Source organism: Myotis yumanensis, unplaced genomic scaffold (assembly GCF_028538775.1).
Source record: "Myotis yumanensis isolate MYYU_CA2020_CCGP unplaced genomic scaffold, mMyoYum1.0.hap1 SCAF_19, whole genome shotgun sequence".
NCBI classification, from domain to species: Eukaryota; Metazoa; Chordata; class Mammalia; order Chiroptera; family Vespertilionidae; genus Myotis; species Myotis yumanensis.
In genome coordinates this window covers 6,458,183-6,475,099 of record NW_027223770.1, presented here as the reverse complement: position 1 = coordinate 6,475,099, position 16,917 = coordinate 6,458,183, and the positions used below count along the sequence as shown (strand labels likewise).

Genomic DNA, 16,917 nt, shown 5'->3' with positions numbered 1-16,917 from the left:
TCTCAAACAGTAAGCAAAGTTATGCATTGGGCAATTCATTGAACAGCTTTATTATCTTGCTGTTTATAATTTTATGTTCATTTTATTGTGTGTGCCCACAGGATTCCTGGCACTTTAAAGTATAATATTTTTGAATGCATAACAATTACAAAATTGTCGATTTCAAAACTACAAAAAATGATTTGGTTTTTATGAGAAGTGAAAGTGTGCTCTTATTTATGGCATGAATAATTCTGAGGAGTAAAGGTTTGTAGGATGTTTATCAACATTATTTAAAAAAACTTAATTATAAATTCACAGGGAGATGCAAAAAATAATAGAGAGGTCCTGTGTACCCTCTCCCCGGGTTTTTCCATTGGAGGAACAGTATCAAAACCAGAAAATTGGTGTTGGTGCAGTCCACAGAACTTATTCACATTTCACCCATTTTCCATGCACTTATTTGTGTATTTAGTTCTGTGCAATTTTATCACAGGTGTAGATTCGTGTGACCACAGTGAAGATACAGCACTTTCATCAACAAGGCACACTCACCTCATTCCTCGCCCCATTTCTAACCCCTAGAAACTGTTAATCTGTTCTCCATATCTATGATTCTGTCTTTTTTAATATTCATTTTTAATATATATTTTAGTTATTTGTTTTCCTGTTGTATAATTTTAGAAGTTTAGCTGGTAGGTAATAATGTCATGTTTTTCAAGCAAAATGTGGAAAATTGTGCATAAAGAAAGCAATAAAGAAAAAGCAAGATGCGGAGGTTAAAAAACTTAAGATTTATGATAAAATTGGTGAGCAAGAAATAGATGTTATCAAAATAAATAAGTAATTGTGGTACTAAAACCAGTATATTAGATAATGATATTTTAAGTTTCAAGGAAAATGTGATCTTACAATCTTCCTAGATGTCCAAATAGGAGAAACTGAAAGCTGAGGTTTTATAGTTAAAGATCTTAATGAAGTCTGTAAAAGTTGGGAATCCATAGCTAAGTGCAACTAAATTGATTTTCATAGCAGAAATGATTCTGAAGACCTGTCGTTGCTGGCAGGGGTCCCTTAGTTCTTAAGTTTCACTTTGCGACCAGACTTCTCTCTCGAGGAAATATGTGCAAGCCTGAGACTCCAGCACCTTCAGGAGTTGCCTTTTAAGTCACCAGGTTGCAGTGGCTGCCTCCTTTAAAGAGGGGTTATGGAAAATCAAAGAACTCTAGAAGAAAAAGTAGGGAGCTAGATGAAATAAGAATGGCAAAGTAGTATTGATAATTGTTTCAACTGATGGGTTCTTGGGAGTTCTTTATATTGTTCACTTTACTTTTAAAAAAATATATGTTTTTATTGATTTTTAGAGAGAGAGGAAGGGAGAGGGATAGAGAGATAGAAACATTGATGATAGAGAAACTTCATCTATCAGCTATACACCCCCTACTGGGGACAGAGACCCCAACCTGGGCATGTATCCTACCAGAAGCAAACTAGTGATCTCTTGATTTCTAGGTTGAAGCTCAACCACGGAGCCATGCCGTCTGGGCACTGTTCACTCTACTTTTGTGTTGAAGTTTTTCATATTAAAAAGTTTAAAAGAAAAACAAGCAAAAGCAAGAGATTGTTTTTGAATAAGAAAATTGGAGCGTCCTTAAATTAGCACATGCCAGAAGCTAACCTTTGAAAATACAAGCAATCTAGTTTTTTAAAGCGTTGAAAAAAAAGAAAAAAGTTGGACTTACTCTTCTCATTCAGTTGTTTACAGTGTGCCTACTATGTGCTATGTACTGTTCTAGACACACGGAAAACAAATAGCCAACGGCAGACATAAATGGCATTAAATGTATATGGACTGCATGGAACAGAGTTCGGAATCTCAGAGGGACGGTAGGGGAGGGTGGGTAGGTGGGAGGTAATCAACCAAAGACCTTGAATGAATATATACATAACGCATGGACACAGACAAGGTGCTGAAGGCCTGGGGCGAGGGGAGGAGATGGGGGGAGGATAGGGGCGGCTGAAGGGGCTCAATGGGGGGGTGGAAATGGAAATGGACTAAGTTCTCTAGACAGTGAGTACAGCAGTGAACAAAACATAAGAAAAACTCCTGTCTTTCAGAAAGCTTACATTTTATAGGATAAGTACAGTGGAGAAAAATCATACAGCAGAGGTGATGCTTGGGTTCACTTTTTAAAAAAAATACATTTTTATTGATTTCAGACAGGAAAGGCAAGGGAGAGACAGAAACATCAATGATGAGAAAGATTCATCGACTGGCTGCCTCCTGCATGTCCTCTATCGGGGATCGAGCCCACAACCCAGGCATGTGCCCTGACTGGGAATAGAATCCATGACCTCCTGGTTGATAGGTTGACGCTCAACCACTGAACCACACCGGCCGGGCTTGGTTTCACTTTTAAGAGGCCTGGGAAAACTTCACAGAGAAGGTGACCTTTGAGCAAAGACCTGAAGGAGGGAAGAAAGAAGCTGTGCAGGTCTCCACCCAGGTAACTAGCAAGTGCAGAGCCTTGAGATGAGCACACCGGCTGTATTTAAGAAACAGCAGGTGAGCTCATGTCAGGTCTCAATGCCTAGGTTGTGGAAGGATGATTACTGTCCCCCCAAAGATGTTCATCTCCTAATCCCAGAACCTGTGAAAATGTTACTTTTATGGTAAAGGACCTTTGCAGATGTTAGTTAAGCATCTTCCGATGGGGTGATTCTCCAAGTAAGTTCAATGTAATGACAGAGCTCCTTATAAGAGGGTGGCAGGAGGTTGAGAGGAGAGAAGATGCTGTGCTGCTGGCTTTGAAAATGGAGGAAGGACCCTAGCTGGTTTGGCTCAGTGGATAGAGATTTGGCCTGTGGACTGAAAAGTCCCGGGTTCGATTCCAGTCAAGGGGACGTGCCTGGGTTGCGGGCTCGCTTCCCAGTAGGGGGTGTGCAGGTGGCAGGAGCTGGTCAATGATTCTCTCTCATCATTGATGTTTCTATCTCTCCCTCTCCCTTCCTCTCTGAAATCAATAAATATATATATATTTAAAAAGAAAGAAAATGGAGGAAAGGGCCATAAGCCAAGGAATGCAGCTATCCTTTAGAAGCTGGAAAGCTAAGGAAACAGATTCCCCCCTAAAGCCTTTTAGAAGAGACAGAGACATCGGCTTGTCCCACTTATTTATGCATTCCTTGGTTGCTTCTTGTATGTGCCCTGACTGGAGTTCGAACCTGCAACCTTGGCATATTAGGACGATGTTTTAACTAACTCGCTACCCTGCCAGGACTAACACCTTGATTTTAGACTTCTGGCCTCCAGAACTGTAAGATAATAAATTTGTATTGTTTTAACCACTCAGTTTGTGGTAATTGGTTAGAGCATCAGCAAGAAACTAATATGGGGGCATAGTGAGCAGATGGGGCTAAGAGAAGGAGAGATGGTCGGAATGTGAAAGGCACTTAATCCATTAATAGAACTTGAACTTTTATTTTTTAAATATATTTTATTGATTTTTTTACAGAGAGGAAAGGAGAGAGAGAGAGTTAGAAACATCGATGAGAGAAACATCGATCCGCCGCCTCCTGCACATCTTCCACTGGGGATGTGCCCGCAGCCCAGGTACATGCCCTTGACCGGAATCGAACCCGGGACCCTTCAGTCCGCAGGCTGACGCTCTATCCACTGAGCCAAACCGGTTTCGGCTTGAACTTTTATTTTGAATGAGATGGGAAGTCATTGAAGTGTTTTGAGCAGAGGAGTGACAAAGTCAGACTTTCATTTGAAAAGGGATCATTTTGGCTGATATGTAGAGAATAGGCTATAGTGTGATAAGGATGCCAGCAAGGAGAAGGTTAGAAGGTTATCAAAATAATCCAGATGAGAGAAGATGGTGTTATGGACCATGACATACCAGTAGAAGTAGGTAGAGTCAGGGTTGATAATGGTCTGGTATGGGGAGAGGTGGAGGAGTCAACAGGAACTCCCAGGTGTTTGGCTTGATCAGCTGATGATTGAGGTGGCCCTCACTAACAAGGAAAAAGTGGGATGTGCAAGTTGGGGGGAAGGTCAGTAGTTGAATGGATGTGAGGCTGGAGATGAGTTCTGGGTTCAGCTTTGGCTGGAGACCTAAATTTGGAAGCTGTCAGCACATTGATGGTGTTCAAAGCCTGGAAACTGGATGAGCTCATCAGGGAAGTAAGAGTAGATAGAGGAAGGGGCTCAGGGATTGAGTCTGGTGATCAGGGCGAGGGGATGAGGAGACTGAGAGGGCATTACCTGTGAGGCAGGAAGAAAACCCAGAGTGCATAGTGCCCTGGAAACAAGGGATGAAAGTTTTCAAATGGGAGAAAGTGATCAAAGGCATTAAGCGCTGCTGTTAGTCAAGTAAGAGGAGGACTGAGAGATGCCCATTGGATTTAGCAGCTTGGAACTCACTGGTGACCTTGACCAGAACCAGTGGCATGGGGAGGGCAAAAGTGAGTGGGTTTAAGAGTGAATGGAAAGAAAGGAAATTGAGATGAGTCTGTTTCTCCTCAAGCAGACTTGATCCATGAAAGTGTGACCAGAACAATGACACTTTCCCCTGTTGTGGGCCTCACTGGTAACCCTAATCCAGGCGGAGTTAATAAAGCTAATTTTTGAGCCAACGGTCGTTTTTTCCTTTTCTTTTGTAATGTACAATTCACAGTGGTGCTATAAAGCAAAATGCTGGAGACACTTTTATTAGCAAATACTTGCAGCTGAGGCTCACTCAGTGGGGCTTTTACTGGGCAGAGCCATTCCAGTCCTGGTGTACTAAAAAAAGACCATTAGGCCTTTGGAAAATTTAGGCTTGTAAACTTGCTAGATTTAATATAACTTAAGAAATCCAACAATTAGATTTCATTTGGGTGAGACTCTTTAAAATTTACTTGTGAAAGTTTTACTAGGTCTTTTTCTTGTTGATATTTCCCCTCCAGGATGAAAAGAAATTCTTAAAGCCTGTAATTCTTCTTTAAAAGAAGAAAAAAAGACACCCTCCTTTTCCAGTTTGCACATTTCTGTGTTTAATACCTAAGTGTAGGTACAGTCCTGATCCCTTTTTGGAAGTAATTCTCACCTTTAGCTTTTATAAATCCCTCAAAGAGATTTATTGTTTGTTATCCAAGATTTAAACTTTATCCTGAATATCATTTTCTACAGAATAAGCCCTGTGATCTAGGGTTAGTAGTGGGGATGGTGCACCGAAACATCTACTTTTTGTTCTCAGTTTTTCATCTCATAATGCTGTTGTACAAATTTCAGGTTGTGTTATTTAAAACGACCTGATATTTTCTTTGAAGCTGATAATACAAATCTGTTTTCAGCTTCCAAAGTTTTTAAGGTCTGATATATTTGAGACTTCTTGAAAATCTCTGAAAAGTTTCTCCATTTTTAAAATTAATTGTTATTGTTTTTTAATCCTCACATGAGGATATTTTTTTCCATTGATTTCTAGAAAGAGTAGAAGGGGTGGGGGGAGAAATATCAACGTGAGAGAGACACATTGATTGGTTGCCTCCCACACTCACCCCTATTGGGGGCTGGGGAACCTGCAATTGAGGTACGTGCTCTTGACTGGGAATCGAACCTGCAACCCTTCATTCCACAGGCTGACACTCTAACCACTTAGCAAACCAGCCAGGGCAGGTTTCTTCATTTTAAAGTGGCTGAAGTTGTACAGTTTAGTTCCTAATGAAAACTTACCCAGAATGTTTAATTTCATTGGAATCTTCTAGTTTGTAATCTCTGAGCTCTGATTTGGAGTCTCCTAAAATGCTGATGATTCAGTTGCTCTACCTAACCATGCAGACTTGTAGCTAATTTTTGGACTACAGAATTACAGAGATTGCCCCTGTTTGGGGCCAGTCTTGTCATACAACCTGACTAAGGGCAGACACCAAAACCTTTTCCTCTGGTTCATGGGAAGTCACTGGTGGAAAGGTATCAGTTTGGCAGGTTGAGGTGGAAAGCGGATGAGAATTGCTAGTTTTAGTGCCCAGCATGTAGTTAGCACCCAACACATCTTAATCGATGGACCAGTAACCCATTTCAGTGTTTTTTAAAGTGTCTTCTAAGGAGCTCCAGGCTTCTGAGACACCCCTTATAAGAAGTGTCAGGAACCCAGTAAGCTTGGGCGACTGCAGCTTCTTCTGTCTCCTTAGAGACATGTAACACATGTCCGTGTATTAAAGTGACATATTAACACCCCGAGGAGCAGCTGTTCTGCTGAGCCTGCTTTGGGAAATGCCAGTCTGTGTAATGAAGTCATGACTGACATTTATGCGATCTCTTAGCAACTCTGAGTCTTTTGTCCAATAGTTGCATTTCATAATTTACTTAATTTTATATTTTATAATTTTTACAAAACAGGCCTATGTATTCCAAGGATCAGAGTAAACTGCCCTGTGGTTAGTTAGCACTGTCTGCCTTTGAGAACCCATGCGGGTCTCTGAATGTTGGCCTTTACTTCATACTTACTGAACCCTGAATTCCAGGGGTCTGTTAGGGAAGTACTCTGCTCTGGAGCTATCTGAGAAGTGGCCTGGCTCCATCACAGCTGATGTTGGTCGGTCTCTCTGCGCTTCATGATTGCCTAGTGCTGAGACTCACTCTGGCACAGACAGATGGACAGACACCACCCAGTGTCATGGATAGGCTCAGCTGTGGGCCAGACATGCCAAAAATAAAACTGCCGTGTTCTGTCTAGTGAAAACTGGAACTCCAGTGTTATTGAGTCATTATCCTGTTCTTTATTGCCTGATCACTTGTGATCAGATGAGGGTTTGTTTCCCTGACGCCGTTATGGCGAGGATGGAGAAGTGTGGGATGACAGTGTGGTTAAGTGGATTTGTAACTGATGCTGTGGCCAGGCCCAGGGTGGGCTGCTTAATGGATCCATGTCTGCCTGGGGGGAGTGCTACAGTGGTTGGCCACAGGCTCTGTCCTCAGTCCCATCCTGGTTAACTTTTTTTGGTTTTTTTAATAATTAAGACATGAAGTCCCACAGACCATATTTTGCAGATGATCTATGTATGGGAGAAGTAGCTAATGCCGAGGATGACAGAATTGAGATGCAAAGATGATAAAAATGCTGGGTGGGGGTCTGTGTGCAATGAGCTGAGATTTAAAATGAGTAGAAAGTTTATTAAGCTAATAATTTACGTTTAAAAATATTGTGGAGTTCTAGCCTGTTTGGGTCAGTGGATAGAGTGTCGGCCTGTGGACTGATGAGTCCCGGATTTGATTCTGGTCAAGGGCATGTACCTGGCTTGCAAGCTCAATCCCAGCCCCGGTCAGGGTGTGTGTGGGAAGCAACCAGTCAATGTGTGTCTCTCACGTCGATGTTTCTCTGTCTTTCTCCTTCCCTTCTACTCTCTAAAAATCAATGGAAAAATATCCTCAGGTGAGGATTGACAAAATAAATATTGTGGAAGTAAGACATGTGGACATTTTTCTTTAACTGCAATTTGTGTTTTAAAAGACTCTGAAGGGCCCTAGCCAGTTTGGGTGAGTGGATAGCGCGTCGGTCCGTGGATTGAAGGGTCCCAGGTTCGATTTCGGTCAAGGGCACATGCCCAGGTTGTGGGCTTGATCCCCAAGGTGGGGGCGTGTGCAGGAGGCAGCCGATCAACGATTCTCTCTCATCATTGATGTTTCTATCTTATTTCTCCTTCTACCTTCCTCTCTGAAATCAGTAAAAATATATTTTAAAAATAAAAGACTGAAGAATGATAAACACCAAGTTGCGATTACCATTGGAGGGAAGAGGATGTAGACACTGACAGATGCATAGGAGTTTTAAACTTACTAGCAATATTTTATTTAAGTGGGGTTGGTGAGTCCATGAGTGTTTGTAATATTCTTTATACCTTTTTGTTTGCCTTCAATATTTAATAAAACAGACTCCAGAAGATTTGGTGGACCATTAGTTCTGTAGCGAGGATGATAGCTACAAATGAAGAAGGAAATCTGATAAAATCCTTTTGTTCATGGCACTTGACAGTCGATATGTGGGGTATTGTTGAGCCCTGAGTAACACATTTGAAGAGGGACACTGTAAGTAGATGCAGAAATATTCAGAAATAATGGGTATGAGAACTAGTGGTATGATAATTAGTTGGAGGAAACGGGTAGTATTTAGACCAAAGAAGAAACGACTAAGGGGAAATGCGTTGGGTGTCTTCAGCCATTTGAAGAACTGTCACGTGGAAGAGGGAATAGATTTATTTATTTTCTCAAAAGGGCAAAAATCAGGGCCATAGGTGGAATCCGTTTTCTTTGTTTTCTTTTTGGTTAATCCTCAGCCAAGGATATTTTTTCTGTTGATTTTTAGAGAGAGTGGAAGAGAGGGGAAGAGACAGAGAACATTGATGTGAGAGAGACACATGGATTGGTTGCCTCCCACACGCACCCCAATTTGGGCCTGGGATCGAGCCTGCAACTGAAGTACATGCCCTTGACTGGAATCGAATCCTCAACCCTCCTTGGGCCAATGCTCTAACCACTGAGCAAACCAACTAGGGTGGTGGAATCTGTTTTCTAACCATGGAAGGAAGTACTTTTTAATAGAGTTGCCTTGCAGTGAATCAGACTGATTGAGGAGGTCAGCTCTTCACCAAAAGCCTTCTGCTGGCCAGGGATGCTGTGAGGAGCCTTCCTGTGATGGGGAGGTGTGCCTAGTTGATCTCTAAGACTCCTGGTACTTTTTCAGTTTCTAAACCATTGAAGACTTGAGCCAGTGTGACACCTTCAGCATTACAGTGTGACGCCTTGGTTCAGAAGAATGACAGAAGCCTTGCACTTCTTTATGCTACCTGGTCTAACATCTGATACTGTGAATTGCATGCAAAATGGCCATGCAGTGACTTAGGTGATGTGACCATCACACCTAGAACTTGCATGCTCTCATGTACTACAAAAACCTAATTAAGGAAGCCAGAACTTTAATGTACCATCAGAGTGCTTTGTTGGTCAATATTGCTTTGACATACTTTTTTGTTGAATAAGGTATTGTAATAATGATTCTTTTTAATGTAGTTTGCTTGTGATGGAAAATCAGAAATTTTGAGACAAACAAGCTGAGTTCTTGGATTCTGATTAATTTTCACTTTGTAAGTTTTAGCTTCTGCTGCCATGGAGCAAGTAGAGACCCACTATAGATCTAATGAAAGTTCTTTATTAAAATTATAAGGAAGCTAATGGCTTCCTTATTTAAAATAATATTTGGAGCAGCATAGTTTCATAATAAGGTATTTGTGTGTGTCCTGTAGTGCTCTGTCATGATCTGTACTAGTGTACGGCATATGTAGAAAGAATTACGTTTATAGAGTACTTTTCTGTGAGCTCTTTTATTGAGATACACAACGGTTCTTTTGGTGATGGTGTATGATTATTCACATTTTAAAGATGAGGAAATACAGGTCCCTGGTCATAGAATTTAGTGTTGTAAAGGGCATTTTAGGGCCTGACACCCCCCCCCACCCCCCCTTGCCGTTTCACAGTAGAGGAAAGAGGTGCAGGGAAGACGGATGTGACTTTCTCATTGCAGCACAGCTAGTTAGTGAAAGACCTGGCACTGGAATCTGGGTTTCCCCTCACAGTTGTAACTAGTTTCCTATTACATCATGCTGCTTCTTGAATAATGGAGGCAGGCATCAAGACATGTTTCTGAAAATGTTATCAAACATATATACATATACTAGTATATCCCTATCACTTTATGTCTCCTTGGGGAAGTTATTATGTAAAGGAACTTTGCCATACTATGAATTTTTTTGGTGCAGTGCAGATTCATTTTGAATGTAAAGAACTCCCTTACTGGTTTTTAAATTTTTATAGTTTTAAAGAAAAATTTATGAGAATTTCATGTGGCTTATGTCTTTTATTCCAGTAGTATGATATATTACATTGATTTTTATATGTTAAACCAACCTTGCATGCTGCGGGAGATTGCATTTAGTCATGGCATATAATCCTTTTCATATATTGCTGGATTCAGTTTGCTAGTATTTTTTGAAGATTTTTGTGTATATTCATAAGGAATATTGGTTTGTAGATTTCTTGTGATGTGTTTGTGTGGTTTTGGTATCAGGGTAATACTGGCCTCCTAGAATAAGTTGGAAACTGTTCCCTCTTCTGTTTTTTGGAAGAGTTTGTAAATGATTGGTGTTAATTCTGCCGTAGGCAGCTGCAGTGTTCAACAGTTGTCCCTTACTGTTTTTGACAAATGCCCTGGAGATAGGATAGAGTGCTCTGAGTCAGGTCAGAAAAAGACAGTCCTTCAGAATAGAGCTTTAAGCCAGCTGCCAGCCAGGTCAGATGGTGACAGTTCTCTGGGGGTGGCACCTTTGAGGAGCTGTAAATCCATCTGGCCCTTCCAGTGGCTGCAAGGCTGCTGGTTTTTACAGCGACGGTAGTTGCAAGGCTGTTAGTTTTCACGGCTACCATGGAGCTGAAGGAGGAGGATGGGATTAGCGTAAAGTAAAACAAAACAGAAGTTACGCTTCTTACCAAGATTCAGCCACTTTTCTGAATAAATGCTCCTCAAAATGTTGCAAGCCTTCAGTTAATTTCTAGAGTAATGAAAAACTTGATTCTGACACTTTTTGGCAGCATTCTTCTTGCTTTTACGGAGGAGCAGATTTTTGGAGATCTTTATTCTGCAATTCCAAAAGTTAACTCCCTACCAGTTCTTCGTTAAGGGAGGCCTCCTTGTGCAGTGTGGTGTGCCATGCATGGGCTGCATTCTGTCTTGTGTACTTTCTTGTCTGTGTATTTGATGTCTTGAAGTGGCCCCAAGGGAGTGTTAAGGAGCACAGGTTACTGTAAACCACTGGTCACAACTCTTACTTGACTAGAAGTGAGTCAGATGGGCTGTGAGCAGAATATCTAGCAGACCCAAGATCACGGTATCCACTGGATCCGTTTCTCGTCTTGCCAGCGGAGTTCATCTTTTGCAGTCTGCCCCGCTTTGTACATTATCTGGTGGTGAAATAAATTCATCGTTCCCCTCAGTTGGGGTTGGAAGACAAAGAACTAAAAGCTAAAACGGCCATTTCCTCTGGATACTGTTGGGATTTGAAATTCAGTCCAGACATAACATTAATTTCTCTATATCAGATCTTACAGTCCTGGTTAACAGCTTGAGTTTTCTGTTAAATATTTCTTAAGGTACACATTTAAAATCTAAGTTTTCACACATAACATAAATTTGAAATTCTCAGAGGAGCAGAAGTTTTAAGTTATGGATATTTATTTTATTACTGCTTACATTTCAGAGGCCATCGGTCTCTAGCTCTATAAGGCGGAAATACAAGTGCCTATTGGTAAAAAATAAAGCGTTTCTGTTCTGAAAAACTGTGTGTGATTGTACATCTATTAACATGCTACAGCGTGTAGTTTTTTGCCTTTTATGTATTTATGTATTTTTCCTCTTATATAATACTTTAACCAAGTAGTCTAAAATGTGATATTAGATGACAATACAATTTTGAAATCTTGAAAGATAAAACTGGAAACATTTGCTTGTTGTTGTGTTTTTTTTCCCCACCTCGGAGTGTTTTGTTAATGAGACATTTTATACTGCCATAAACCCAGGGCAATAATAAAGGTGTTGATTGATTTTTGGATGACAAGGGGCTTCTCTAATTGCAGGGTTTGACATTTGTGTCACTTCTGTTGCTTTAGGTGAGCAAGACGTGGAAGGTGATTGCAGAAGATGAAGTGCTCTGGTACCGGCTGTGCCAGCAGGAAGGGCACCTTCCCGAGAGCAGCATCTCCGATTATTCTTGCTGGAAGCTCATCTTCCAGGAGTGCCGAGCCAAGGAGCACATGTTAAGAAGCAACTGGAAGGTAGGCAGTGGCCAATATTACCTGTAGAGGAATAGCTCCCTTACAAGGACTCGGGAAACCAAGCCTGGGATTAATCACCGAGTCCTTCTAATTACAGCCTGAGGTTAACTGCCAAAAGCATAAGAGAGGATGATGGTGAACGCCTCTTCTGCTGTTGGTGACTTGTTGCCCATTTTGTTCGCCACTAGAGTCTCTGCCCCTGTTTCCAGCCACACTATTTGGGAGCATCCTGTTGTTTCCAGGGCATGAAGGGTGAGAGAGAGGCCAGGCACCTCCCTCGATGGGTAGGGTCTTGGGTGTAGTGCTCAGTGCAGCCCCCTTCACTTTCACCATCTCTCTGGAAGGACCAAGAAAGCAAAGGCAGCACCCGAATACAAAAGGGGAGCTATTTTCAGGAAATGTCAGAGGGAGATTATTAAACGTCTCTAAGCACTGTCTTCTCTTCCCTCACATAACCTACTGGCTTACTTCCATCACATTTATCACTTCAAAATCTCTACAGAAATATTAGATCACAGCTAAGAATGTTCAGAGTGAAAGCGTTTCTGAAGGAATAACTATCAAGAGTAGTGTTGCCTAAAGCTGCTTGAGGCACGACCAGACAGCAATGTGGTGGTTGTCTCTTCGCACCTGGCTAGCTGGGTAGTCAGTCGTGTCGGGGGGACAGAACCATGCCCCTTCCTCTCCCTTAAAGGTCAACCCTAATGGACTCTGAGATTAACAAGCCTTTGCTCATTACTGATGGTGACATATTGCCTGTGTGCAATCAGGATATGCCAGTCACCTCATAACCTGATCAGTGACCGGTGCTTTTGATCTGGGCAGCCTCATACAGTTTCTAGCCAAGTTAATAAGAGCAGTGGTTCTCGAAGTCAGGGTTTGGGCTGGATAGTTCTTGTGGTGAGGGCTGTCCTGTCACTGTAGGATGTTGACCAGCACCTGTAGTCTCTACCTGGTAGATGCCAGTAGCATTTCTCTTTCTCTCCCAGCTGTGACAACCAAAAATGTCTTCGAATATCTTCAAATGTCCCCAGGAGGCAAAATTGCTCCTGGTTGAGAACCACCTTTCTAAGGGGAGTTAGCATAGCTATCCTTTCTTAGGCCATGAAGACAACCACTGCTAAATAAAAACCATACTGGCCCACGGTTTGCATCCTCACCAGATAATAAACTCATGTGGAGGGACCTGTAGTCCTCTTGCCTGTGTGCTTGAGTAAGGTCTGTGAGGGACATACGCGAGAGACAAAGCTGCTTAGACAGGCGTGGGGGGTTGTGGGGACGGGCAGAAAGTAGAGGGTCTACCACTGGTAGGAGGCGCTGTAATTGAATGAAAGCTTGAGAGTTGGGCATTAACTAGGGCCTTTCTGTCTGAGAAGAAGGGATACTTTTGAGATTTGTGCGTGTGAGAGCTGCAGATATTCAGTGTGCCTGGCTCCCATTCAGAGGTGTCAGCCCCTGAGAGAGAAGGCAGCAGCTACGTTCTTTGTTTCCTCTTTGTATTAGAAAAAGCAAGAGGGGAGACAGGTACAGCTTCCCATTCAGGCCAGAGGTGGCAGAAGTGAAGATCTGCTGGTAAAGACCCACCTCATAGCATCTGGCACTCAGTAACAGTGTACAAGTTCCATGCAGCTTAACTGAGCGTCTACCTGTTGTTTTTCTCTTATGAGCACAAAGCCCTCTGTTTGGTAAGTGCTCAATGAATGGTTGTCGTTTGTTTGAACTGGAGTCTTAACTGCAGGCAGCATGTGAGGGAGGCTTCTCTTTGGAGTGTCTTGGACCCATTTTTCTGACAAAATTACCTATGAGGACTACACAAGTGAAATGTCAAATGATAAATATTAGCTGTAGTGATGGGATTCTCATTGTGATTCTAGAATGAAAGAAAGCCCTATCAAAACATGAAAGGCAGTGTTAGAGCAAGTTGCTTTTTCCTTTGTTTTCTTATCTCTAAAGTGGGGCTCAGAGTAGCCCTGCTCTAAGGGGGTGTGGTAGGAGGACTGTCTAATGATGTATCTAACGCTCCTGCAGAGCGTGGCTCACGTCCAGTGCTCAGTGAGCATTGGCTGGAGAAGCTCACAGGCCTTTGCGTGAAGAGCCTGTGGTTTGGTGCTATTCGTGGTTGACTTCAGGTTGAGCAGGTGATTTGGTTTGGTATCTCCTAGGTCAGTGCCTGGGGAACTTGAGAACGGATCCCAAGGTTCTCAGATATTTCTACATAGTAACTGCATGAACTTACTTGGACGTGCAATTCAGAGCTATCGTGGAAATGATTTGATAAGCTGGTTATGGTGGCTATAGTATTCCTTTTCCTGGTTTTTGCAGTAACTCTTCTTACTCTGGCCTTTAGGATTTCTCTAAGACCAGAGTACCAGTGTGAGGTTGCAGCCCATGGGGTGGGGGCGTAGGGAGCCACATGGCAGACGTTAGTAAATGCCATAAGCACGCAGGTTTTGATCTCAGGCCCTCTCCTTTTCTTTCACTACCTCGTCCCTCAAAAGAGCTTTGCTATTCTTGTGATTTTGTTCATGGCCCTCGCACAGAAGAGACTCAAGTCCTTCCTTTCCATCCCCAGGTGTCCACTAGCAGGACAGCTCTACTTGAATGTGCCAGTTTTGTTGCTCAGCCTTGGACTTGGTCTTCAAGGGAGATCATCATGCAGATTATCTTACACAGTGCCTGGAATATAGCCACTTAAATGTTTTTAATGAAATGAATGTCATCAGCTGTCTCCTAATAATATGAGTAGTAATAAGAGTAGCTACCATTTATTGAACACTTGCTGTATGCTAACAACTGTGCTTAGCACTTACACGTCACTTATACACACTCTTTCTATCCTTGGTCTAGTCCAGCAAAGCTGAAGTTATGGTTACTTGAATGTTTTTTTTTTTTTAATATATATATATTTTATTGATTTTTTACAGAGAAGAAGGAAGAGGGACAGAGAGTTAGAAACATCGATGAAAGACATGCCCTTGACCGGAATCGAACCTGGGACCCTTGAGTCCGCAGGCCGATGCTCTATCCACTGAGCCAAACCGGTTCGGCAATGGTTACTTGAATGCTCTTGAATACCTTTATTCATGCTTACTTTTGGCTTAACTATTCTACTCTTCCCAACATCTCACATGTAAATACTTTATATTCCTTTAGATTCTCTTTATTTTTATTTTTAAAATAATTATGTCTATATTTGGATTGATAATGATGGCCAGGGTACAAATAATTCAAGTTAGAAAGGGACATACAGTGAAAGATACATCTTTTTCTCGCCTCTCTTCACCGACTACCTGGTTCCTTCCTTAGGAGCAGCCAGTGTTATGGGTCTTAAGGTTTCCTTTAAATATTGTTCCCATGAACCTCTGACCTCTCAATCAGGAACAATGTCTTTCTTCCTTTTCCCCATCCTGATTTTTTTTCTGTGTGTATACTTTTTCATTTTATTCAGCAGGTTGTTTATAAGTGTTGTTAACAGGTAAAATAATCCTTCAATACTTTCTCTCCTCTGAACGGAACTTTTTAATATACTTTATACAATTTCTTGAGACTTGCCACATTCAGCCTTCTGTGGATTATAGTTATTTGTGCTCACATATTTCCTTCATATCACCTTGAGGATGACGGGGCAACATCCCACACCCCCTCTAGTTCATTGTGTGTGTGTGTGTGTGTGTGTGTGTGTGTGTATGAACTTGTAAATGCTAACAGCTGTCATCTTGGTCCTTTTGAATGTCCAGATAACTTTGAACACAGTACATGCTGTAAAAAGTCACTGGGGAGCGTAGGTGAAAGCGACATGCTTTGTCTCTGCTATCCACAGAATAACGTACCCTGCACCCCCTTTTCCTTATGCAGAATCGCAAGGGAGCCGTGAGTGAGCTGGAACACATTCCTGATGCTGTTTTATGTGATGTGCACTCTCACGATGGTGTTGTCATTGCTGGGTAAGCTAGGACAGTTTTTCACTTAACACTCTGTTTCTTAAGGTCTTTTAGTTTTTCGTGTACCCCCTCTAAGTCCCAGTGACATTGTCCTCCCTGGGGAGCACGTGCTTTCATATAGATGGCTCATGTTGGGAGGACTCCATTCTCCGGGATTGGAGAACTCTGAAGTTAGTGGTGAGAAGTGAATGGTGCAGAGCAGATCCGTCTCAGTATGTCCTTCCTAGCTTTAAAACCACTCTTGTGGCAGGTTATGTTAGATTTTCATTAAGGCCAACAGTTTGTATTTTATGAAGACATAAAAAAGTCAAGCAAGAATAATACGTGTTGGCACAAAGAGGTCCTGCTCTTGTGCTCTTGTACTGAAGCTTTTATTACTGAGGAAGGGCTGTGGCCACACACAGTCTCCCTTCCCCACCACACAGTGCCTATTTGCTTTTTATTTGTCTCTGTGGCCAAGAAATTTAATTTTAGCTTCTGTAGATTCCTTTGGCTTCTGTTCTAAAAACCACTTTCATGAATTCTTCATATTTTACTACAGAGATGTGTTTATGTATTTCGTTAATGTATAATAAGAAGGTCAATTTTCTTTTTCAGATGAAGATATTTTGAACTAGATTCTCACACTGTATACTTAGTGCTATAGAAACCAGGACATTTAAACTTCTCAGTCTGTATTGGCTTAGGCGTGAGCCACCCAAGAGAGGCGCCTACCTGCCAGAAAACAAAAACAAACCTTGGCCTTGACAACTTAGTAGTAGTCAAGTTTTTCTTTTAAGAAAAATCTCTCCTTAAGAAGCATTCCTTAAAGAGTACCACTTGAATTGAAATTGCAGTCAGATTATTTTAATATTTTGTGGCATGCAATGCCTATGAAAAAGTCTTTTTGCTTTAAACGAGATATGCCTATGGGGAGCCCTTATTTTCTTTTTTAGTTTCGTTTCATTTTATTTTAATTTTTTTGTAAGTGCAACTAAAAATTTTTTTCCCCATTACAGTGTACATTCTAGTAGCACTATAGAATTACTAGAGGCCCGGAAATTCGTGCACAGGTATGGTCCCTAGACCTGGCCTGTGATCAGGGCCTCTTCCCTGGCTGCCCACAGTGGGCCCCCCCCTCCCCGGTTCCCC

General features: G+C 41.9%; 1 protein-coding gene across 1 annotated transcript in view; it reads left to right on the top strand.

Moving 5' to 3' along the window:
* FBXW8 (F-box and WD repeat domain containing 8) overlaps positions 1-16,917 on the top strand; it is a 111,580-nt gene that overhangs the window by 18,051 nt on the left and 76,612 nt on the right. The window contains exons 3-4 of the mRNA XM_070399754.1: positions 11,681-11,845; positions 15,701-15,789. Of these exons, the coding sequence (XP_070255855.1) occupies positions 11,681-11,845; positions 15,701-15,789 (254 nt within the window). The remainder of the gene's footprint in view (positions 1-11,680; positions 11,846-15,700; positions 15,790-16,917) is intronic.